General features: G+C 51.1%; 1 protein-coding gene across 1 annotated transcript in view; it reads right to left on the bottom strand.

Moving 5' to 3' along the window:
- The window catches only part of LOC131207262 (tyrosine-protein phosphatase 10D), a 33,321-nt gene extending 19,802 nt beyond the window's left edge, over positions 1–13,519 (bottom strand). Inside the window, exon 1 of the mRNA XM_058199872.1 lies at positions 13,325–13,519. Coding sequence (XP_058055855.1) covers positions 13,325–13,519 — 195 coding nt within the window. The remainder of the gene's footprint in view (positions 1–13,324) is intronic.
- Positions 13,520–16,733: the final 3,214 nt, after the last annotated feature.

Below are 16,733 nucleotides of genomic sequence, written 5' to 3'. Positions count from 1 at the left end.
GCGCGGACACGGTGCGAATTCTAGCGGCTGAAGGCGCCATTCACATATCTCTCACATTTCTCCCTCACAATTCGTGTAACCTTGAGGCCAACCCGATGACGACCATCCTTTCCAGTGCCCGTTCGAGTGAGCCACCCATTTGGGTGTCCGAAAGAAGTGCTACTTTCTAATATGTTCTGCTGAAAGCTGCACTCACAAATAATGTGCAGCATTGTCTCGAGACTGTGACCGGTCCCCGTCTGTGCAAGATAACAGTTTTATGAAATTTGACAAGCGAAAAGTGATGAAAGAAGACTAGGCGAGCGAGATAGGATTACCAGACATGCGAAGCGCCACAGACTGGGGTAATGAATGGGTCCACACAGAAACACCCAACATACGAACGAACGAACGAAAGGGTCCTCTGCGAATGGCAAAGGATAATTTTACTATGACTCCAACGGTACATCATTTGCAGCGTACGGTGTGTGCCAGCCGACGATAAAGCGCCATCATCCGCCACTCCGGTCTACACGTGGCCGGGCCGGGGTATTATTGAAACGTGGCACCGTCCAACGGGGCCCGAACCAGAAACCGGAACCGCGCCGGGATGTGGGAGCGCAGTGTTGCGCAAGGGGTTCGTTTCCTTGGCGACGATTCAACTTTTTCAACCCGCCGACGGCCACCCAATCGGTCGGGTCGTACATCATCATGCACGGCGAGGGCTGATCCTGGGGCTGGGCCGTGGAAACAAACGACCGATTTCAGGGACCGTGTGCCCTGTGTATTTGTCGAGCTTTAAAATTATCCTCATCGAGGCCGCCATATGGTGGCTGGGTAGAGCATCATTCGTCGTCCTCCTGGGCGCGCCTAGCAGTGCCCCGTAACAATGTCAACCACCATCAGAGCATAAGAGTAAAAGTATCCTTGATTTTGAGCTTATGTATACGTGCACTGCCTCACAGGCCGGCACCGACGATGAATGGGATGAGACCCGAACATCGGCCCGGAAAACTGGCAGCGCTGATGGGTGCGCCAAAACGAAACCGAAAGTATCGTGTGTCTCCGGTGCGGATTCGGTGCTCTTTTCGGCCATTTTCATCATCGCTACGATTGCGCCGTGCGGGAAGGCGACTACGAGTCGGAGGCGAAGAAACAGTTGAATTTAATTTAATTCACCGTACGCCACCGTAACTGCGGCGCTAGTGCGATCGTTGCGCAACATACGCACGCCGCGAAGGTAACTGAAATGGAACACGAAATTGTTGTGTATAAAGTGAAAACTTTTGGCGGACAAAAACAGACAGGCTGGGGCACCAGGACCGGGTGGCGGCCATTTGGGATTTACTTTAAAGCCCTGAGCGCCTCGGGAAACGATCGGTGTCCGCTGAGAACCGGATCAAATGGAGTTTAAAGCATAACGTTGTCATTTGTTCAACCATTTGATGAGCGTCCCAGATCCTACGCTGTCTTTAGAAATTATTAAAATAAAATTTAATAAAAATCCTAAAATCTCTTCACAAATTCACCGACATGTCTAGAGGAATTCCGTTCTCGAAATAGGGCTCCGACAGGACAGCCGACAACAGTACGGGTCGATCCGATCCAGAACCCCACCGGACGGGGATAGCAACCAGCGGCTAGCAAATGAATGACGACGGCGAAAACGGTCGCCGCCGTCGCCGAGAGGCGAAAACATAAAACTTGCCCGACTGGTTACCGACGGCGTGGGGATTTTCCAACACACGGAAAAAAGCTCGGTTTGCAGTGTACGCGGCCCAACATCACCACCTCACAGCATCGGGCGCGGATCATCGAGTGCCGACCGCGCGCCCGAGAGAGAGAGAGAGAGAGAGCCATAGAAGAGGGTGATCGTGTGTCTTCGATGGCAACAACACACAGCCACAGCCCGCTCTAGTGTGTTCGTGAGTTGTGTCTCCGTGAGTCATTCATTGGAACTTTTCGGATGATGTCTGCAGAGTTTACCAGCGACAGGCAGCATGCAGACGCCGAGGCCAGCTCGAGCTACGTTTGGGGGGGTCACAGCAGAAAAAGAGGTTACGTACACGAGAGGTGGGTTGCGATCGGTGGGGGGCTCAAGGCGCCGTTCCTTTCAAGGTTCTCCGTGCTCGCGCCCGTAGTCCTTCTTCTCGCGGTGTCGCTTGGTCCACAAGAATATTTAAATGCAAATTGCCACCGAAAGGTCCACAATGGGTGGTTGGGCCGACGGGCAGCCTATCACCTCGGGCACGTGTGTGAAAGGTCGCCCCTACGAGAAAGCATTCACCGCCGACGAGAAAACGGACCGAGACGAGCCAAGCACCGTCCCGTTCGGACGAACGGGACGGTGGACAGTGGTGGTAAAATCAACACTGGAAGAGAACCATCCCGGTTGATGCTGATATGCGCCGATGATGACGATGTACCAGACCCACCCGGGAACACTACGGCACCGATCGGGAGACGATGGAAAAGCGGGGTCCTACCATGGAAGGGTACACACATGGTTCGAGAAATTAGCACGACAAATATGTCGAAGCAACATTCCCCGGTTTGGGTTGCGGTTTCATTTTGGACACCGCGTTCTTTACACGCGGACAAAATGTTGGGCCGCATACCAAACAGTGATGGCCGTTGTTTGCCACATTTTTCAACGAACAAAATCTAATCTTGGGATCGTCTTGTCGCCTTTACCCAGTTGCTGCTCACTTTTGTTCACGTTTCTCCAAAAAAAAAGCGCACTTAAGCGACGTGAAACAGCAGCTCCGGGGCTAGACCCATGTCTTTGTGACTCGTGAATGAAACATTCATAAATTTACCATCACTTTCCATCAGCAGCTACGGCGACGGCTTGGGAGTGGAATTGGCTAGCTTTTAGCACGGATGTCGGATCGTCCAGCCAGCGAAAAGCTTTTAGTAGCCCACCAAAAACGGAGGCGGTGGCGCATGTCAAATAGCAGCACCCAAAAAAGTTAATGACTTTAAACGGTTTGCGTCGTAGGCGCGTTGGGGAATAAATTTAATTCAACCCAGCAGCAGCGCGCGCCATGGTACGGTACGAAGGGTACTCAAAGGAGAGCACGTGCCGGCAAAAGAACGCAAAAACTTTGTTTTCAAAATTAACGAAAAAAAGCTTTAGAATGTTACGCCTCTTTTTTAACAAGAATTTGTAAAAAGGCGAATCTAAATTCTCATACACTGTTTTATGATGTCTTTTTGAATATTTCTCACGCCGTACGCAAAGTTGCACAATGTGAAAATCGGATAAATAAAATCGTTCAATAACAGCCGTAGCGAAAAATCCAGCTTACAACAACTTCCAATACATCATCTGCCAGGTTGTGCAAGTGCGCGTTAGAGTCATGGCATAGCGCACATGTTGCACCTTTTTGCGGAGCGGACACGAGTCCAGTTTGGCCGCCAAAGCAACGCGCGCGATTTAACTCATCAGACTTGCTGATGGAAACCGGGCGCCATAACGCAGGTCACGGATTGCTTTGGGCCAGCGTGAACTGCACGCCACACGCATATGCCCATAAAGATTAGCCACCGCACCATGGCCGCGTCACGCCGGACCGTGTGGAGGACACGTCGATTGGCAGCAGAAAGTCTCCCGCCGGGTAGGCGAAGTACTGAGCGATCGATCAATCGAACCAAGGCCCGGGACCTTCAGCACGCTTCACTAACCCCCGAGAGAGGGGGTCTACGAAGGGTTAAGTGGAGGGTCAAGAAGACTTATGGAGTGTGGCTCTAACCTTCCGGTAGAGTCAGTTCCAGGACCCGAACGGTGGACCTCTTTGCAGCGGCCGCCGCGGACAGATGTAACGTCTTTAAAACATGTGCGAGGACAAGACACTTCTAAGGACTCCCGGGCCGATCTAGTGCGGTTCGAATTACCGGTCTAGGGTCGGACCGGAAGCTCAGGTTGCACAGCAGAACGCGAGTGGCATTTGAAAACGTTGAAAGTTGATTCGATGCGTGAAGCGTTTCAGCGTAACAATTTGAACGATGATTTCCTTGATTTGCTTTCCCACCAACGGGTCCGCGTGTCGGGCGGGTCCGTTCTGAACGAGAGCACACAATCCGCGAGCGAGGTCGGACCTGGGACGTGGAAAGGACACAGGGATCCATCAATCTTGTCGCATGTCACACCGGGGCGGAGGCTAATCGCGTACTGAGTGAGCATTTAACTTCCGGTACAGGTACACACTTGTCGCTTCTGAACCAGCGTAACAACAATCCCAAACAACGAGAACCGAAGGCTGCGCAACAATTAATTACCGCCCGAACCCACCTTGATTTACTTTTGGGTGTGCTTTTTTGTCCTTGTCAAACTCTGGTAATCGAACAAATTCCACGTGGAGTAAGATTAATAACACGCCCGTTGGTCGGAAAACCTTGGAAAACATTTTCATTCCATCCCGTGACATCCACGGCGGCCAGCAAACAGAGGCTGTGGCTGCCCACGGACAGTTTTTCCCGTAGGGCACCGGAGTTCGGAATATCCAGCCCGCACAGAACAAAACGCCTCTTCGTTGGTAATTTCCTTCGCCTAACCATTTCTTGCGTCACTTGCAGATGATTGAAGTGTGGGAGAGCTCCGTAGGCGGACAACGCCCCTGGTTGCGCTCAAAGTGTTAAATGTTTCAACAAATTTATCCTTTCTGCCTGGTGCCTGCCTGTTGACGACAATCAGCCATGGGCGGTGGGCCGTATGGAACAGGATCAATGAACACACACGGGAAGCCGATTTTTTTCTACTTCCTAGGTGTTCTCATCACCCTAGGAAACAGAGAAAAGAAAACCCACCCACCAAACGTCCGGCCTTCCCTCCGTAGCAAAAGGATTGATTCGATTTTCGCTTATCATTCCGGAAAAGTGCATGCACACCATGGCGCTACCTTTACCGGTGTGTTGTTTTCCGCTTGCATCCCGAACACTCATCCGTCGCTGGGGGTTAAAGACTTTCAGGTATTTCCCTTAGATATAAAAAAAACACTTAAATCTTCAACTTGCACAAACAAAACTGTCATTAGCATTTACAAAAGTATAACTGTAAATATGAAATTTATTCAATTAGTTAGTATAAGGATTATTTAGTCTAATTGGTTCAGAATGTTAATCCTCACAATATTAAATTTAAATATCGAAAACCGTTCTTTTCATCCGGTTTACATTTAACGCGCCTACTTGACCCTAACATGGAACTAGTTTTTCGGTAATATTGAATGAATTCGATGACATTCGTATTTAAACATTTATAGATTTTGCGAAAATTAATGCTCTTCAAATGGTTGAAAACCACAAATAGGAGAAGTGGCACCCAATGGACGGATACAGAAGGCAACATAGCCGGCACTTCAACTCGGCACATGCGCGCTAGAGGACGCCGTTTGTTGGCCCCGTGTTCCCGTATCCCAGAGAGGGTGCCTGCAGAACCGGGTGGTAAACGGTTCTCTGCAACCCACCCACCGTCGAACTACTTCGCCCGTTACCATGGCAGCAGCACCTGGCAGTAGCAGTGCTCTGGGAAGGGAAGAAAAAACAACCAAACACATCGAGAACATGCTTCGCAAATCTAAGACGCCCAGGCGTTGTCGGTGTAGTGAAGAGTTTGTAGCCGAAGCTGATATCCTTCGATGAAACAGCCCCCCAGGGAGGGAAAGAAACGGACAGAACTTACCCAAGTCCCTGCCTGCACGCCTGCCTGCCATGAAGCCCATAGTTCAACCGGCCAGACACTCCAGAACTGATCGGAAGACGGATTGAAACGCCTCATTGACCATGGTAACCCAACGGGGAGTCGAACGGTGCGCGCGCGTGTATGCGTGCGTGTAAACGATAAGGCCAGAGAGCACTAAGAAGATTAAGGCTCAAGATACACTCCATTAATGGCACCACCAATCCTTCCGGCCGATCCTTTCGTGCAGTGCGCGCTACGCCTTGATGTTGTAATTTCATTGTTGACGGTTCTCTGGTACGGTGCTACGTATTTGATGCACATAATCAATACCCCTCGGGCCGCCGACAAGGAGCACTGGATTCGTTTCGACCCAATCTCTGGGCTGCCCCTCGTAGGCCACTTCGATTCGTTATGATGGTTACCGACGGTAAAGTGTGTCAATAGCAGGGAACCCCTCATTGTAGTGACCTTTCATTTTTCCAATTATCCAACAGTTGAGTTGCCATGCTTCGGAGGAGGTCGTCGAGTTCCAAAATCTTAATTTTTCTTTTAATTAACGAAGTGCACATTATAAGTAATGTACAACATCGTTGTGACATTAATTTAAATTTATGCCTTTTTTCATCGAAATAAAGCGTCTGCTGCTGTCCGAGAACTCATCTCTAGCGCCATACTTAGCTCGGCCGGCCTCTGGTTCTCCAGGCGTGCGCGCCGCAAATGTCAATAAAAAACCGTTGGCTGTTTCTGTTTGAGTATCCTTCATTAAAAAACAAGCTTCCCATTTACCGGTGTGCCCTCCTCACCAGGGGTTTTACTTTGCCGTTTTCCCACCATTCAAAGAGAGCCTCCAAATCTGGGTCACAGGCAAATGTTTACCGATGGCGATGGCGGTGCGTTGGAAACTAATTCACAGCGATTGTGGCCGGGCGGGCGCGTCGCTAAACTTCTCGCCGTGCGGCTGGTAAAATAAAAGTTTAATGATAAACTGGCAAAGTTGGGTAAGATAATTTATCAACCTGTCACGCTGGTGGCGCAGTGAAGAAAATGGTTTAATAATGAGCGGAGCGGACAACGTTTAACGGGTGGCTTGCCCGTTCTTCCCACATCAAACTGATCGCTGCTACACCGTGTGATGTAACGCCACGTCAGCGAGAGGTTGACGGGCGTCAGCCAGCGAGGTGCATTAATAGGTTACATCGGCGCCGTGTCAGTGGCTAATGCACTGACCAACGCCGGACACGAGCATTCCACTTAATTAGCCCAATTGGCAGGAGTCATAATGCACTCGCCAACATACCCGTTCGTCTGCTGTCGGCCGACGGGGTCTGCTCGCGTAATGTTTTGTCAGCCCGTGTCAGTAATTTGTGTGCTTCCAGAGACCACTCCTGCACGACGACGGGACACACCGGCAAACAGACCGGCTGGGCGTACACGAATTTCACCGGAACGCCCGAATAAAATGATGACGCTATCAAACGGATTGACATGCGAGAGTCGCCGGTGCGGCGTGTCACTCACGGGACCAACCATTAATCATACACGAGCAACAAACAAAGAGAAGCTACCATTTGCCGCCGCGTTAAAACCTCATGGAAAATACGGTCCGCTTCTATGCGTCTTGGGCAGGGATTGTGGACGTCATCTGTGATGTTTCTCATCAGGCGGTGGGTGGTAACACCGTCCCATAAACATCGATCTCACCCACGGGGTTTAAGAAAACAAACTAACAACAATCCAACCCCACCGGAAAGGAGTCAGCAACCCGCGGGGCGGTCATGATGATGGTCTCACCACACAAAAGCAACATCGAGCGCAACGAGACTTGAACCCGGAGGGGCGATTTAAAAGCGGGATGTACTCGGGTTCGGATTAGGTAATAATGTTGGTGCCCCGAAAAGTCAGCTGCAACATCGACTGCTCTTTCGAGCTGAATCATTGTTGAATGTTTTTTTAGATTTTCCATCCAAAAATCCAGAGTTCCCAGAGGGGCTAGCGCATCAAAAAGATGGCCTCCATCGTGACGGCCCGATCTGCTGGCGTCCATCAACATCAGCATCTTCGTTGCATACTTGTAGCATAAATAAACAATGACCCCCACCGAACTCGACCACATCATGTTTTCGACGGGTTCCGAACCTGCACTTCCTGCGTAATCGACCGAGCCATAGCCACTCTCGAACAGCCAGTCAGTCAACTGAAGTTGAGCCGTCTGCGATGGCCGCAAATTAATCAAAACTTTTATGAATGTGCGACCGAACGGCTAAGCGGTGGCGGCACCGTAACACTAGGCCCAGCATCGCATAATTGGCTGGCGCATAAGCGAAAAGCGGGAGAGACCGACACGGATCAACGCCTGGCCTCGCGGAGAAGGGTGTTCGGGTTTTTATCGAGATTATTATGTGTCGTGAAAGTGAGGCAAATATACATGCTATCCCATCATAAGTAGACGCGGTGGCGCGCGTTTGTGCGCGTACCGTGCGTGGCCCAGTGTCTTACCAACACCACGAAGCCGTCGGCTGCCCAAGATCTTACCCGTGGTCGCGGACTTGATGATCTGCGCGAGTACCCTGAGAGAGTTGGGATGTAGCTTTGGGGTGTCGGGTGGTTACGACGTTCACTAGTTCGTGCGATTTGCACCGACACCAGGCCAGGGTTGGCGTAGTATTGATGATGAGGTTTACGTCAGCTTTCGCTGCCCCTGCGTGTACGAGACGGCGATCGGATCAAGTTTCGGTTGGTTGTGTGCCTTTTTCGGTCTCCCAGTTCGCATCCAAGGTGGGCGTAATCCTAATGTCCCAGATTTCTTTAAAGCTCGATGCAGGTGTGATCCTATCAATTCCGATGCCTCATCCGCAATCTCGACAAGGATTATAATAAGCCCCCACAGGGCAGAGAAGACACAGAAACTGCGTCCATTCCCAATCAGCCCATCTTCACGGGAGGGAGGCTTCAGCACTCCCCCTCATGTGGGGCCTACAACGACAGTGACACACCTTATTCGCGGTCGCGGAAAAAGTGGGGATTTCAGGAAAGGCGAGCCAACCACACAAACCGGTCGTGGAGCTTTTCGGTGCTATGCTGCCCACCGGGAGGTGACCTTCGCAAAGAGAAAACCGAGCCTGTCTCCGGCACACGAAGTAGTCAACAGAGGCCGGGGACTTTTCGGACACTTCAGAAACAAGATTCTGAATTTAATAAAATAGATAGAAAAAAGTTGTCATTGGCACAATCTGGTGACGTCAGCCAGCTGCCTGTCTGCTGTGGACGAAATTAAAAGACGGCGTTTTCATGCTCCATTCCATCATCAGCTCCCCAGTGGGGGGCGGTTTACAGTACAATTTTCACTTGTTTGGTGATGTATGAAGCTGTCCAAAAGCGTCAACAAGAGCCAAATAAAAACCCGTTACAAAGCGCAACAAGGTTGGACAGTCTGTCCGGTCTACAGAGAATGCACCGCTTTTTTTACGATAGCCCAGAGACTCTATATCGTAGCCCTGGTGAGTGGTTCGCTTTTTGGTCGGTGGACTGGTTTTAGATTTATTTTCGCGTGAACCGAACCGACCGAACCCGTTGAATGCATCCTTTGGGTTGTGCCAAGCAGACACACACACACACACGACTGTTTACACGGCCCACCTGTCTGCCACACCTTTCGCATAACGGCGCAACATAATGGCGCGCGCTGCTGCCGGGTTTCTGTCCAGTATCACACCACCATCAGCGAAACCGAACGACCCCGGTGGAGAACCTGGCGGATTTGGGGCAGACAGTGAGGTACAGTGAGGGCCTCTTTTTCGGTTCACTGTAGGACACGGGTCAGCCCCGTTGGCTGGAGGTTCAGTAATCGTTTCGCAAGCAAGTTCCAAGAGAAAATGGCGAACCGAAAGTTGATCATCGGACAGTATGATTTTTGACTAAGTTCAATCATAGAGACCCTTAAGGACACTATTTGGAAAGGGCAGATCCTTAAAAAATATAAATTCTTATAAATATAAATAAAATTTTCTATGTTGGAGCAATTGCTTAGAGTAAGCTCGATTCGATGGAGCACGTCCCCTGACGTCGAAGCTGTGTCACGGTCTGGTCTAAAGGTCATAAAAATGGAGTCTCGGTGTAGCTCGGTGTAGCGGCACTTTATTAACGAAAGTCAGTACTTTTCCAAGGGTGAAATGCATTTTTTCATTTAAAACCTAAATTGTGACCACAGGCGTGCTGGTCAATTCAACAAACTAACGGACCTGGAGCGTTTCGGATCGCTCGGCAAAAGAATAGACCTGGGTTGCGGTGTGATGAAAGTCTACCAAAAATAGCATTAACAGCATAAACTCATGTGAAAACAAAGCGTAATTTAAGGACACCCGCAGTGGTGAAGCTGAAACTTCACTGCCCTTTCCCGGACCATTAGCTACCGAACCATGCGGGACGCCAAAAATCGACACCGACTGTTGCTGTGGGACCTCCGGTGATCGTGTTTTCGAACGACGTTCAGACATCGGTGGCGATGGGAAGGTGTACCACATATTCCTCTCCTTCAACCGGCTGGAGTGGAGCTTTCAAAAGCTTTTTGCGCGAGCCAAATAATGTGCACAAACTGCGCCACGTTCACCTCCACCGACAGAGGAAAGGCTCACGTGAGTAGAGCTCCACGAGCTCCACAAGGCCGCGGCGCACATTTACGATGCAATCAATCGCAACACCGGTGGTGGTTGTGGTCGAACGGTGGTGGTGGTGCTGGCGATGGAGCCTATACCTGTGCCAATAGACTTTATTGCCAATTGTTGCGCGCCGTCTACTGGCTCCGCCGTCGGTCGGTTGCGCTACTCACTGGTCGGCGGCGGCAGGCTCCGTCAGAGCCCCGCGGACCAAACAATCGGCCCACCACCACCCGTCGCCAAATGGTGGCTGATCCACGATAAACGTCCGTACGATAGTTCTCGGGCCCTTTTTTTTGTGCGCCACTGGACAATGATATAGATCAAACCGTGGGACTCCTCCGTCCCGTGGAGCCGCCGCGCGTCTGGCTCGGTCTCTGGCCATTTTACATGCTTATTTGTTTACTCTTTATTGATGATGTCGCCCGGTACAGTGGGCCACCCCGCCGGAAGGGATTGATACTAACTGGAACGCGCGGGGCCAAGGTTGACGTCAGCCCGCAGGCAACGCTGTGGGTGCCTATTGTTTCCACGACGCTACAGCAGAGTCGGTGCTTTGTGTGAATAGCTCTTTTCCTGCGACAATTGGAATGCTCGCACGGCCTAGAGAGCAACAGCAAACGCCCATACGGACCGACCCGCAGTGGCCGTGGAAATATGTTGTGAAACATGCGGATGTTGCCACGTGCTGACAATGATCTGGATACATTTGTTACGGGTTGTTCCGTTGTACCAGTCACCAGTCACCGGTTTCCATTCACACGACACGACAGGGCGGTGGCACTTTTAATTTAAGCATAGCGTCATTCCGCAACACTATCGAATGTGATTTTTTATTTGCTTTCGGTGGCGTACTAGGGGACGCACAAAAAAACAATCTGCAGCCTAAAGGAGAGTGGAATTCGATCAAGTTGTACGTGCGACGTGCCCCGTCAAACCGAAACCGATTGGACGACGAAGCATTGCCAAAACGTCTTACAATCACCTAGAGCCTGTTGGGGAGCGATGATTAGTCTAGAAATCAGTGCTACAAACAGAACGTTCCGCATTCATAGACGGATTTATAGCTCGGCGAGCTCCGTAAAGTAGCGTCCTGGTGCATACCGCTGCAAGTCACAGCATATAGAATGTTCACACGCGTCACCCATCAGTCACTGCGAACGAAACTTTGATCTTCGAAGCATGAAACATTGAAACGCTCGAAAATGTGATTAAATTTCAGAAGAGATTCACATCCGGCGGGCGACGTAAGGATGGCATGTAGACTCCATAAATAACGTTACGCCATTCGGAGTAGAAAAGGAAGGACGCCCGGCATGCGCCTTTATTATTGACCATCATCGTGCATGTTTCAGCACCATCGAGGGATTTACAGCCTTCCCCGGAGAGGGGAACCTGTGGACGCTCCCTGTTCCGGCCACAACGCACTTTTTTCCTTCTTCTTCTCTCGGGGGGGTTTCGAAAATGGTTCCCTCGTCCCGCGTGAAAGGTTCCCAATACACGGTCACAATCTGGCGATATCTCTCGACGACGTGTCCCGTCCCCGGCCAGCAGCATCCCTTCCGAACCCATTTGGTGTGCGCGATCGATACGCACTTGTTGCGTACGATTTTTGTCACGTCACTGGACGGACAGAAAAGAGGCACGAGAGCGTGTGTATTTTTTGGCAAATCGACACAAGCGCGGGGACACCAAGGAGCAGCTACCCGTGTCGGCGGCTAACTCTGTGCCTCGCCCGTGGACTTTGGCCCACGGAAACGGATACTCGATCACGCGCGAGAGTTGATTGAATTTTAATTTATGTCGCTCCGCTGCCAACCACGAAGCTACCACACGACCTATCAACGTCGATTAGATCACTACCCTTCGGGTGGACTCGCGTCCGATAAAGTGTCGGTGCTGTCCGGCACCAGCTGGTGCCGGGATGCTGCAGAAGCCGGGTGCACCCATCCCATCAAGTTGGGTGTTGTTTGCGTAAGATTAGACGCAAACGATGGTTGCGGTGATAAGATTGCGCGTATCCTTGACCCCGCGTTGCTACTAATTAACACCGCGGAACGGTTTGATAGCGGACCATCTGGCACTGGCGCGGTAGACAGGCAGGCACGGCAGGCTGCGATAAGAGGCACCTCTCGCCACTAGATAAGCATTGCTGGTTCTACATATTGACACAATTAGCGCGAGGCTCTGCTGACTAAAACAATCGAACAATTTGTTCGGGGGGGGAGCCACCAACACATGTGACTCACTGTGGCAGATGTTTCCATTCGTTGACCGGCGGAGCCCGGCCCGTAATGTGATTACGATTGTGTAACGCAGCGGGGCGACCGTAAATGATCGTAAACAATCGCCCTGAAGCCCCCAGCTCTCCCTCTCGGGGACACAGTGAACATACTTTCACTGGATTTATGTTCCTTCTCTTCGCTTCGCTTCACGGATCCGTTGTGGGGTACTCGCGCGCTTCCACGATAGCGATACCGAAAACACCAGATGATACCACATTTTTTTATGACACCAATGTCACGCAAGCACGACGGCGGCGGCACGCGGCCAGATAAGCCGGCCCATAATAAGGGACGACAAGAAAAGAAGAAGCAGAATGAAAGCCGGGAAGTGCAGTTTTATGTCGCTGCACTTTATCTTAGTCACTTGGCCGCCGCAGTGGCGGGTGTTCATAATGCGTACGACTAAGCTGAGATCATAAGCCGAGGTGATTTGTACACCGCAGAAGCCAGCAACAGGCCAGGATGAGCCAATGGAACGGCCGCCAGCTGCTTCACAAAAATAGATTTCCCAAAATGCCACCGTTTCGAGGCAGTCAAGTGAAGCAAGTTGTTAGAGTAAAACCTAAAAGAAATGAAGTGCACCGAATTTAAATTGTTTGTAACACGGAGCATCGCTGAGCAGTAAACAGAAGCCAGATTAAATCGGTTTCCAGACCTCCGAAATGGGGATCATTTTTGGGGAGCATCCGGGTTTACAAGATCGCCTACCAGACGGGGCTCCTTACCTGTGCCAGAAGCAGGATGCAAAGCGAGGAGAGGAGCAGCAGACTCCGGCGTGAGGTAGACGCCAGTAGCGCGCTGGCGACCGGTTGACGGCTAGACGAGGGTTGATGCTGCTGCTGTTGGGTATGGCTGCGCTGGCGACGGCGATCGCGATGCACCACCGGCGTCCGGCTGGGCGCTGTTCTTCGCTGGCACATCCTTGTCTGCATTTTGTTTACATATGGGTGGGACGGACGGACCCGAACGCACCGAGCGGATACACTCTATTCAACAACGAGGAAAACTAGGAAGTCGCTCTCGGCTGATCGTGGCCGAATGAAGACTTTGTTGCAAGATCTCTCTCTCTCTCTCTCGATCGCACCCTTTTTCGCTGCACTTCTCCTTATTTCCGAGAAATTTATTTTTGGCACTTCCGCACTGAACCTGACCACGCTGCTGCTGCTGCTGCTGCTGCTGGCGATGTTGATGACGATGATTCTTCTCGGTGGCCGCTGCTTCTATTTCTTCAATGGTCGCACGAACAGACACATACACGGAGCACACTCATTCACTCACGGGACCAGATGCTACTTCCTGTGTGCTCGGGGACCGACTAGCTGGCTGCTGGCCACAAATCATGCGGCCGCTCGATTGCATCGCCTATTGCCAGTGGCACCGGTCGTGAAACGCACATTTGTGACTAGGAAACCAGAAAAAGAACGCCGGAAGGGAGAACAGAAACATAAAAGACACACGAAAATCAAACATCGAGAGAGGGTCTTCGGAACTTCAATCTTCTTGGGCTGCTTGGCGGAACCTTTTCGGAAATCGAACACACTCGACGTAGCATTTCCACGGGCACCAGGCACCACCACCACGTGGTACGCACACGTTTCGCTTTGTATCCTGCGTATCGTACTACGTCACAGGGAACACAACCCTAATCCATCTGCAATCCCAAGCCGTGCCTCACACGCGCCACCAGCGACGCATATTTTCGAACGCACGAACGTAAAATCGGGGACCATTTTCCACCAATTACGAGGCTCTTTCACGGTGGGTCATTAACGGGGCCGGACCCTGGCGGCTCACATTAGGCCACATTACGGGCGAACGAAAAAATGTGCGTCATTGCGATGGTAACCCCACACAAATACACGCGGACGAACTTGGGCCCTGCTTTGCGCCTTCTTATGAATGGACCCCGTTCGGACGGGGCCCAGGATTCTTGCTTCCAATTTGCTTCCCACACGGAGAAAAACCCTCCCGCGGTGCACTGCGGAGCGTAAGGGCCACTTTTCCGGTCCGGGGGCCCTCCTTTTGTTCTCTCTCGCGGCGCGCCGTTTGCCGGTCGAAGATTTGGGATCCGGAAAAATCGGGACACGCAGGATTGCTCGCTGTCCCGGTCACGCACAGTTGCACCTAACGGCTCCAGAGATTCGGAGTTTTTGTTTAGCTAGCGCTTTCTCTTTCCGCCGCGTTGCTTTCGCTTTTCTTCCCCGGGCCGCGCCACTACCGCTGGGGAAATCGTCCGTGTTTTTCTTCCACTTTTCCGAACCTTTCGGTTTCACTCGCTCGCACGACGGTTTAAAGGGAAGAAAACGAACGGGGCCACGGCGAAGAGAGCCCACCAACCAAGAATCCGTTCCGCGCTCGCCGTTCAGTGAAGGAATTTTCCAAACCGTTCAACATCCGCGTGTGGTTGACGGCGGATGCGGGAACTCGCCGATCCGAAGTGAAAAGGATTTGGTTTCTCTTGGCACTAGGATTGGGGATGTTGCTCAGCACGGGGCCGCCCAGTGAAACTCATCGCCATGGTGATTTCTCGGCCAGGGGGTCCGACGGAATTTTGCATTCGAATCGGGCACGCACACGCGCACGCACAAACACGTTCCACGCGGGACTCGGTGTGTGCGAGGGATGCGCGCGTTCACGGCCACCACCAACCACCGCACACAGTCGTTCGCGAAATAAAGGATAAAGGCACCCGGGAATCTGTGCACCTAAAATGTGGTCAGACAACTCAGCGCAACTCAGCAAGTCGAAACTGCCCGCGATTCGGCAGGGAATTTAAATTCAGGGGATGATGCGAGAGTTGTTTCGATTTCTCCTCCGCGCTGTCACTTGCAGCTCCTACACGCTGCTGCTCCGGGGCCCGAGCAACAATAACAAAAGCAGCACGCACAGCCACGCACACACCGACGCCGCGACGAACCTGCTCAAACCACACACCCTCACACTTGACACTTGCCACGCAAACGCACACGTGCGAACGCGCGAGAGACAACACGCGCGCGCGCACGCACACCACCGCACGCAACCCGGTGCTACGCGGATTTGTTTGCGGGCGAATGGGACAAAAAGCAGAAACGGGGAATAATGTGCGAACGACCGAACCGAAAACACTGAATCCGTTCACAGTGAAAATCAATCACACATTTGACCGGACTTACTGCACTTACTGCACTTACTCTGTATTTGCACGTCGAAAATATTAGCAACAGCACGGAACGAACGCACAACCGTCCGCTTGCATTTTTTTTGAATTTTGAAAAAAACTCTTTCTCTGTGTTTTCTGACCGCCTAACTTTTCGACCCGACTCTGCGTTCCCGGTCTCTGTTTCTCTCTCTTCTCTCTGTATTTTCTGCGCTCTCTCACTGTTTCTCAGCGTTCCCGGGCTCTAATTTCCGAAACCTTCCGAACGGGAAAGAGAGGTGACGCTAGCGAGCGAGACAACCGATTTCTCTGGCTCTCCCTGTCTGTTTTTCTCTCTCGTTTCTCTGCTCTGCGCTCTTTCGAAAGTCAGTTGGCCAGTAAACTCAGAATTCGATTTTAACCATTTAACGGTAGAAGGTAAAGTTGGTTTCAACACGTAATCTTTATCACCCTTTCAACTTTGATAGATAAATTTTCGGAATACGCGCAACACGGAAGGCTAAAAATGCGGATTCATAATGCGAACGAAGCACGAAGTTTTTCTGCACGCGATGTCGAACCGTCAAATTGAATTTTTGAATCTAATGCCCGGTCCACACGCTACGATACCGATGCGATGTCGGCGTAAGTGACGTCTCTCGGAGACGTCATTAATGTCACTGACGCAGATCTACAAATCTGAACAAACGAGCATCAATTTGTGACCAAATTTCGAACAAGTGCCAGTTTGTCGGTTGGACATGTTGGAATCAGCCATGGAAGCAACACTGTGTTGGTTTGCCTTAACATTGTGTTTTTCGGTTAAAAGCGACAAAAGAACGTGCAAAGAGGTTACAGTGTCGAGGAAATGGCTTTTAAATGGCATCGTATGCCTCCGCCTTTTTATTGCGATCACTATATTTTTTATTTTTTAGTTGCCAAAGACATGGCAGACTTTCGTAAATTTTTATAAATTCAGTTAAACACTTTGACGAAGCGTCCAAAATATAAATATA

Source organism: Anopheles bellator, chromosome 2, assembly GCF_943735745.2.
Source record: "Anopheles bellator chromosome 2, idAnoBellAS_SP24_06.2, whole genome shotgun sequence".
NCBI classification, from domain to species: Eukaryota; Metazoa; Arthropoda; class Insecta; order Diptera; family Culicidae; genus Anopheles; species Anopheles bellator.
This window is presented reverse-complemented; position numbering and strand designations above follow the sequence as displayed.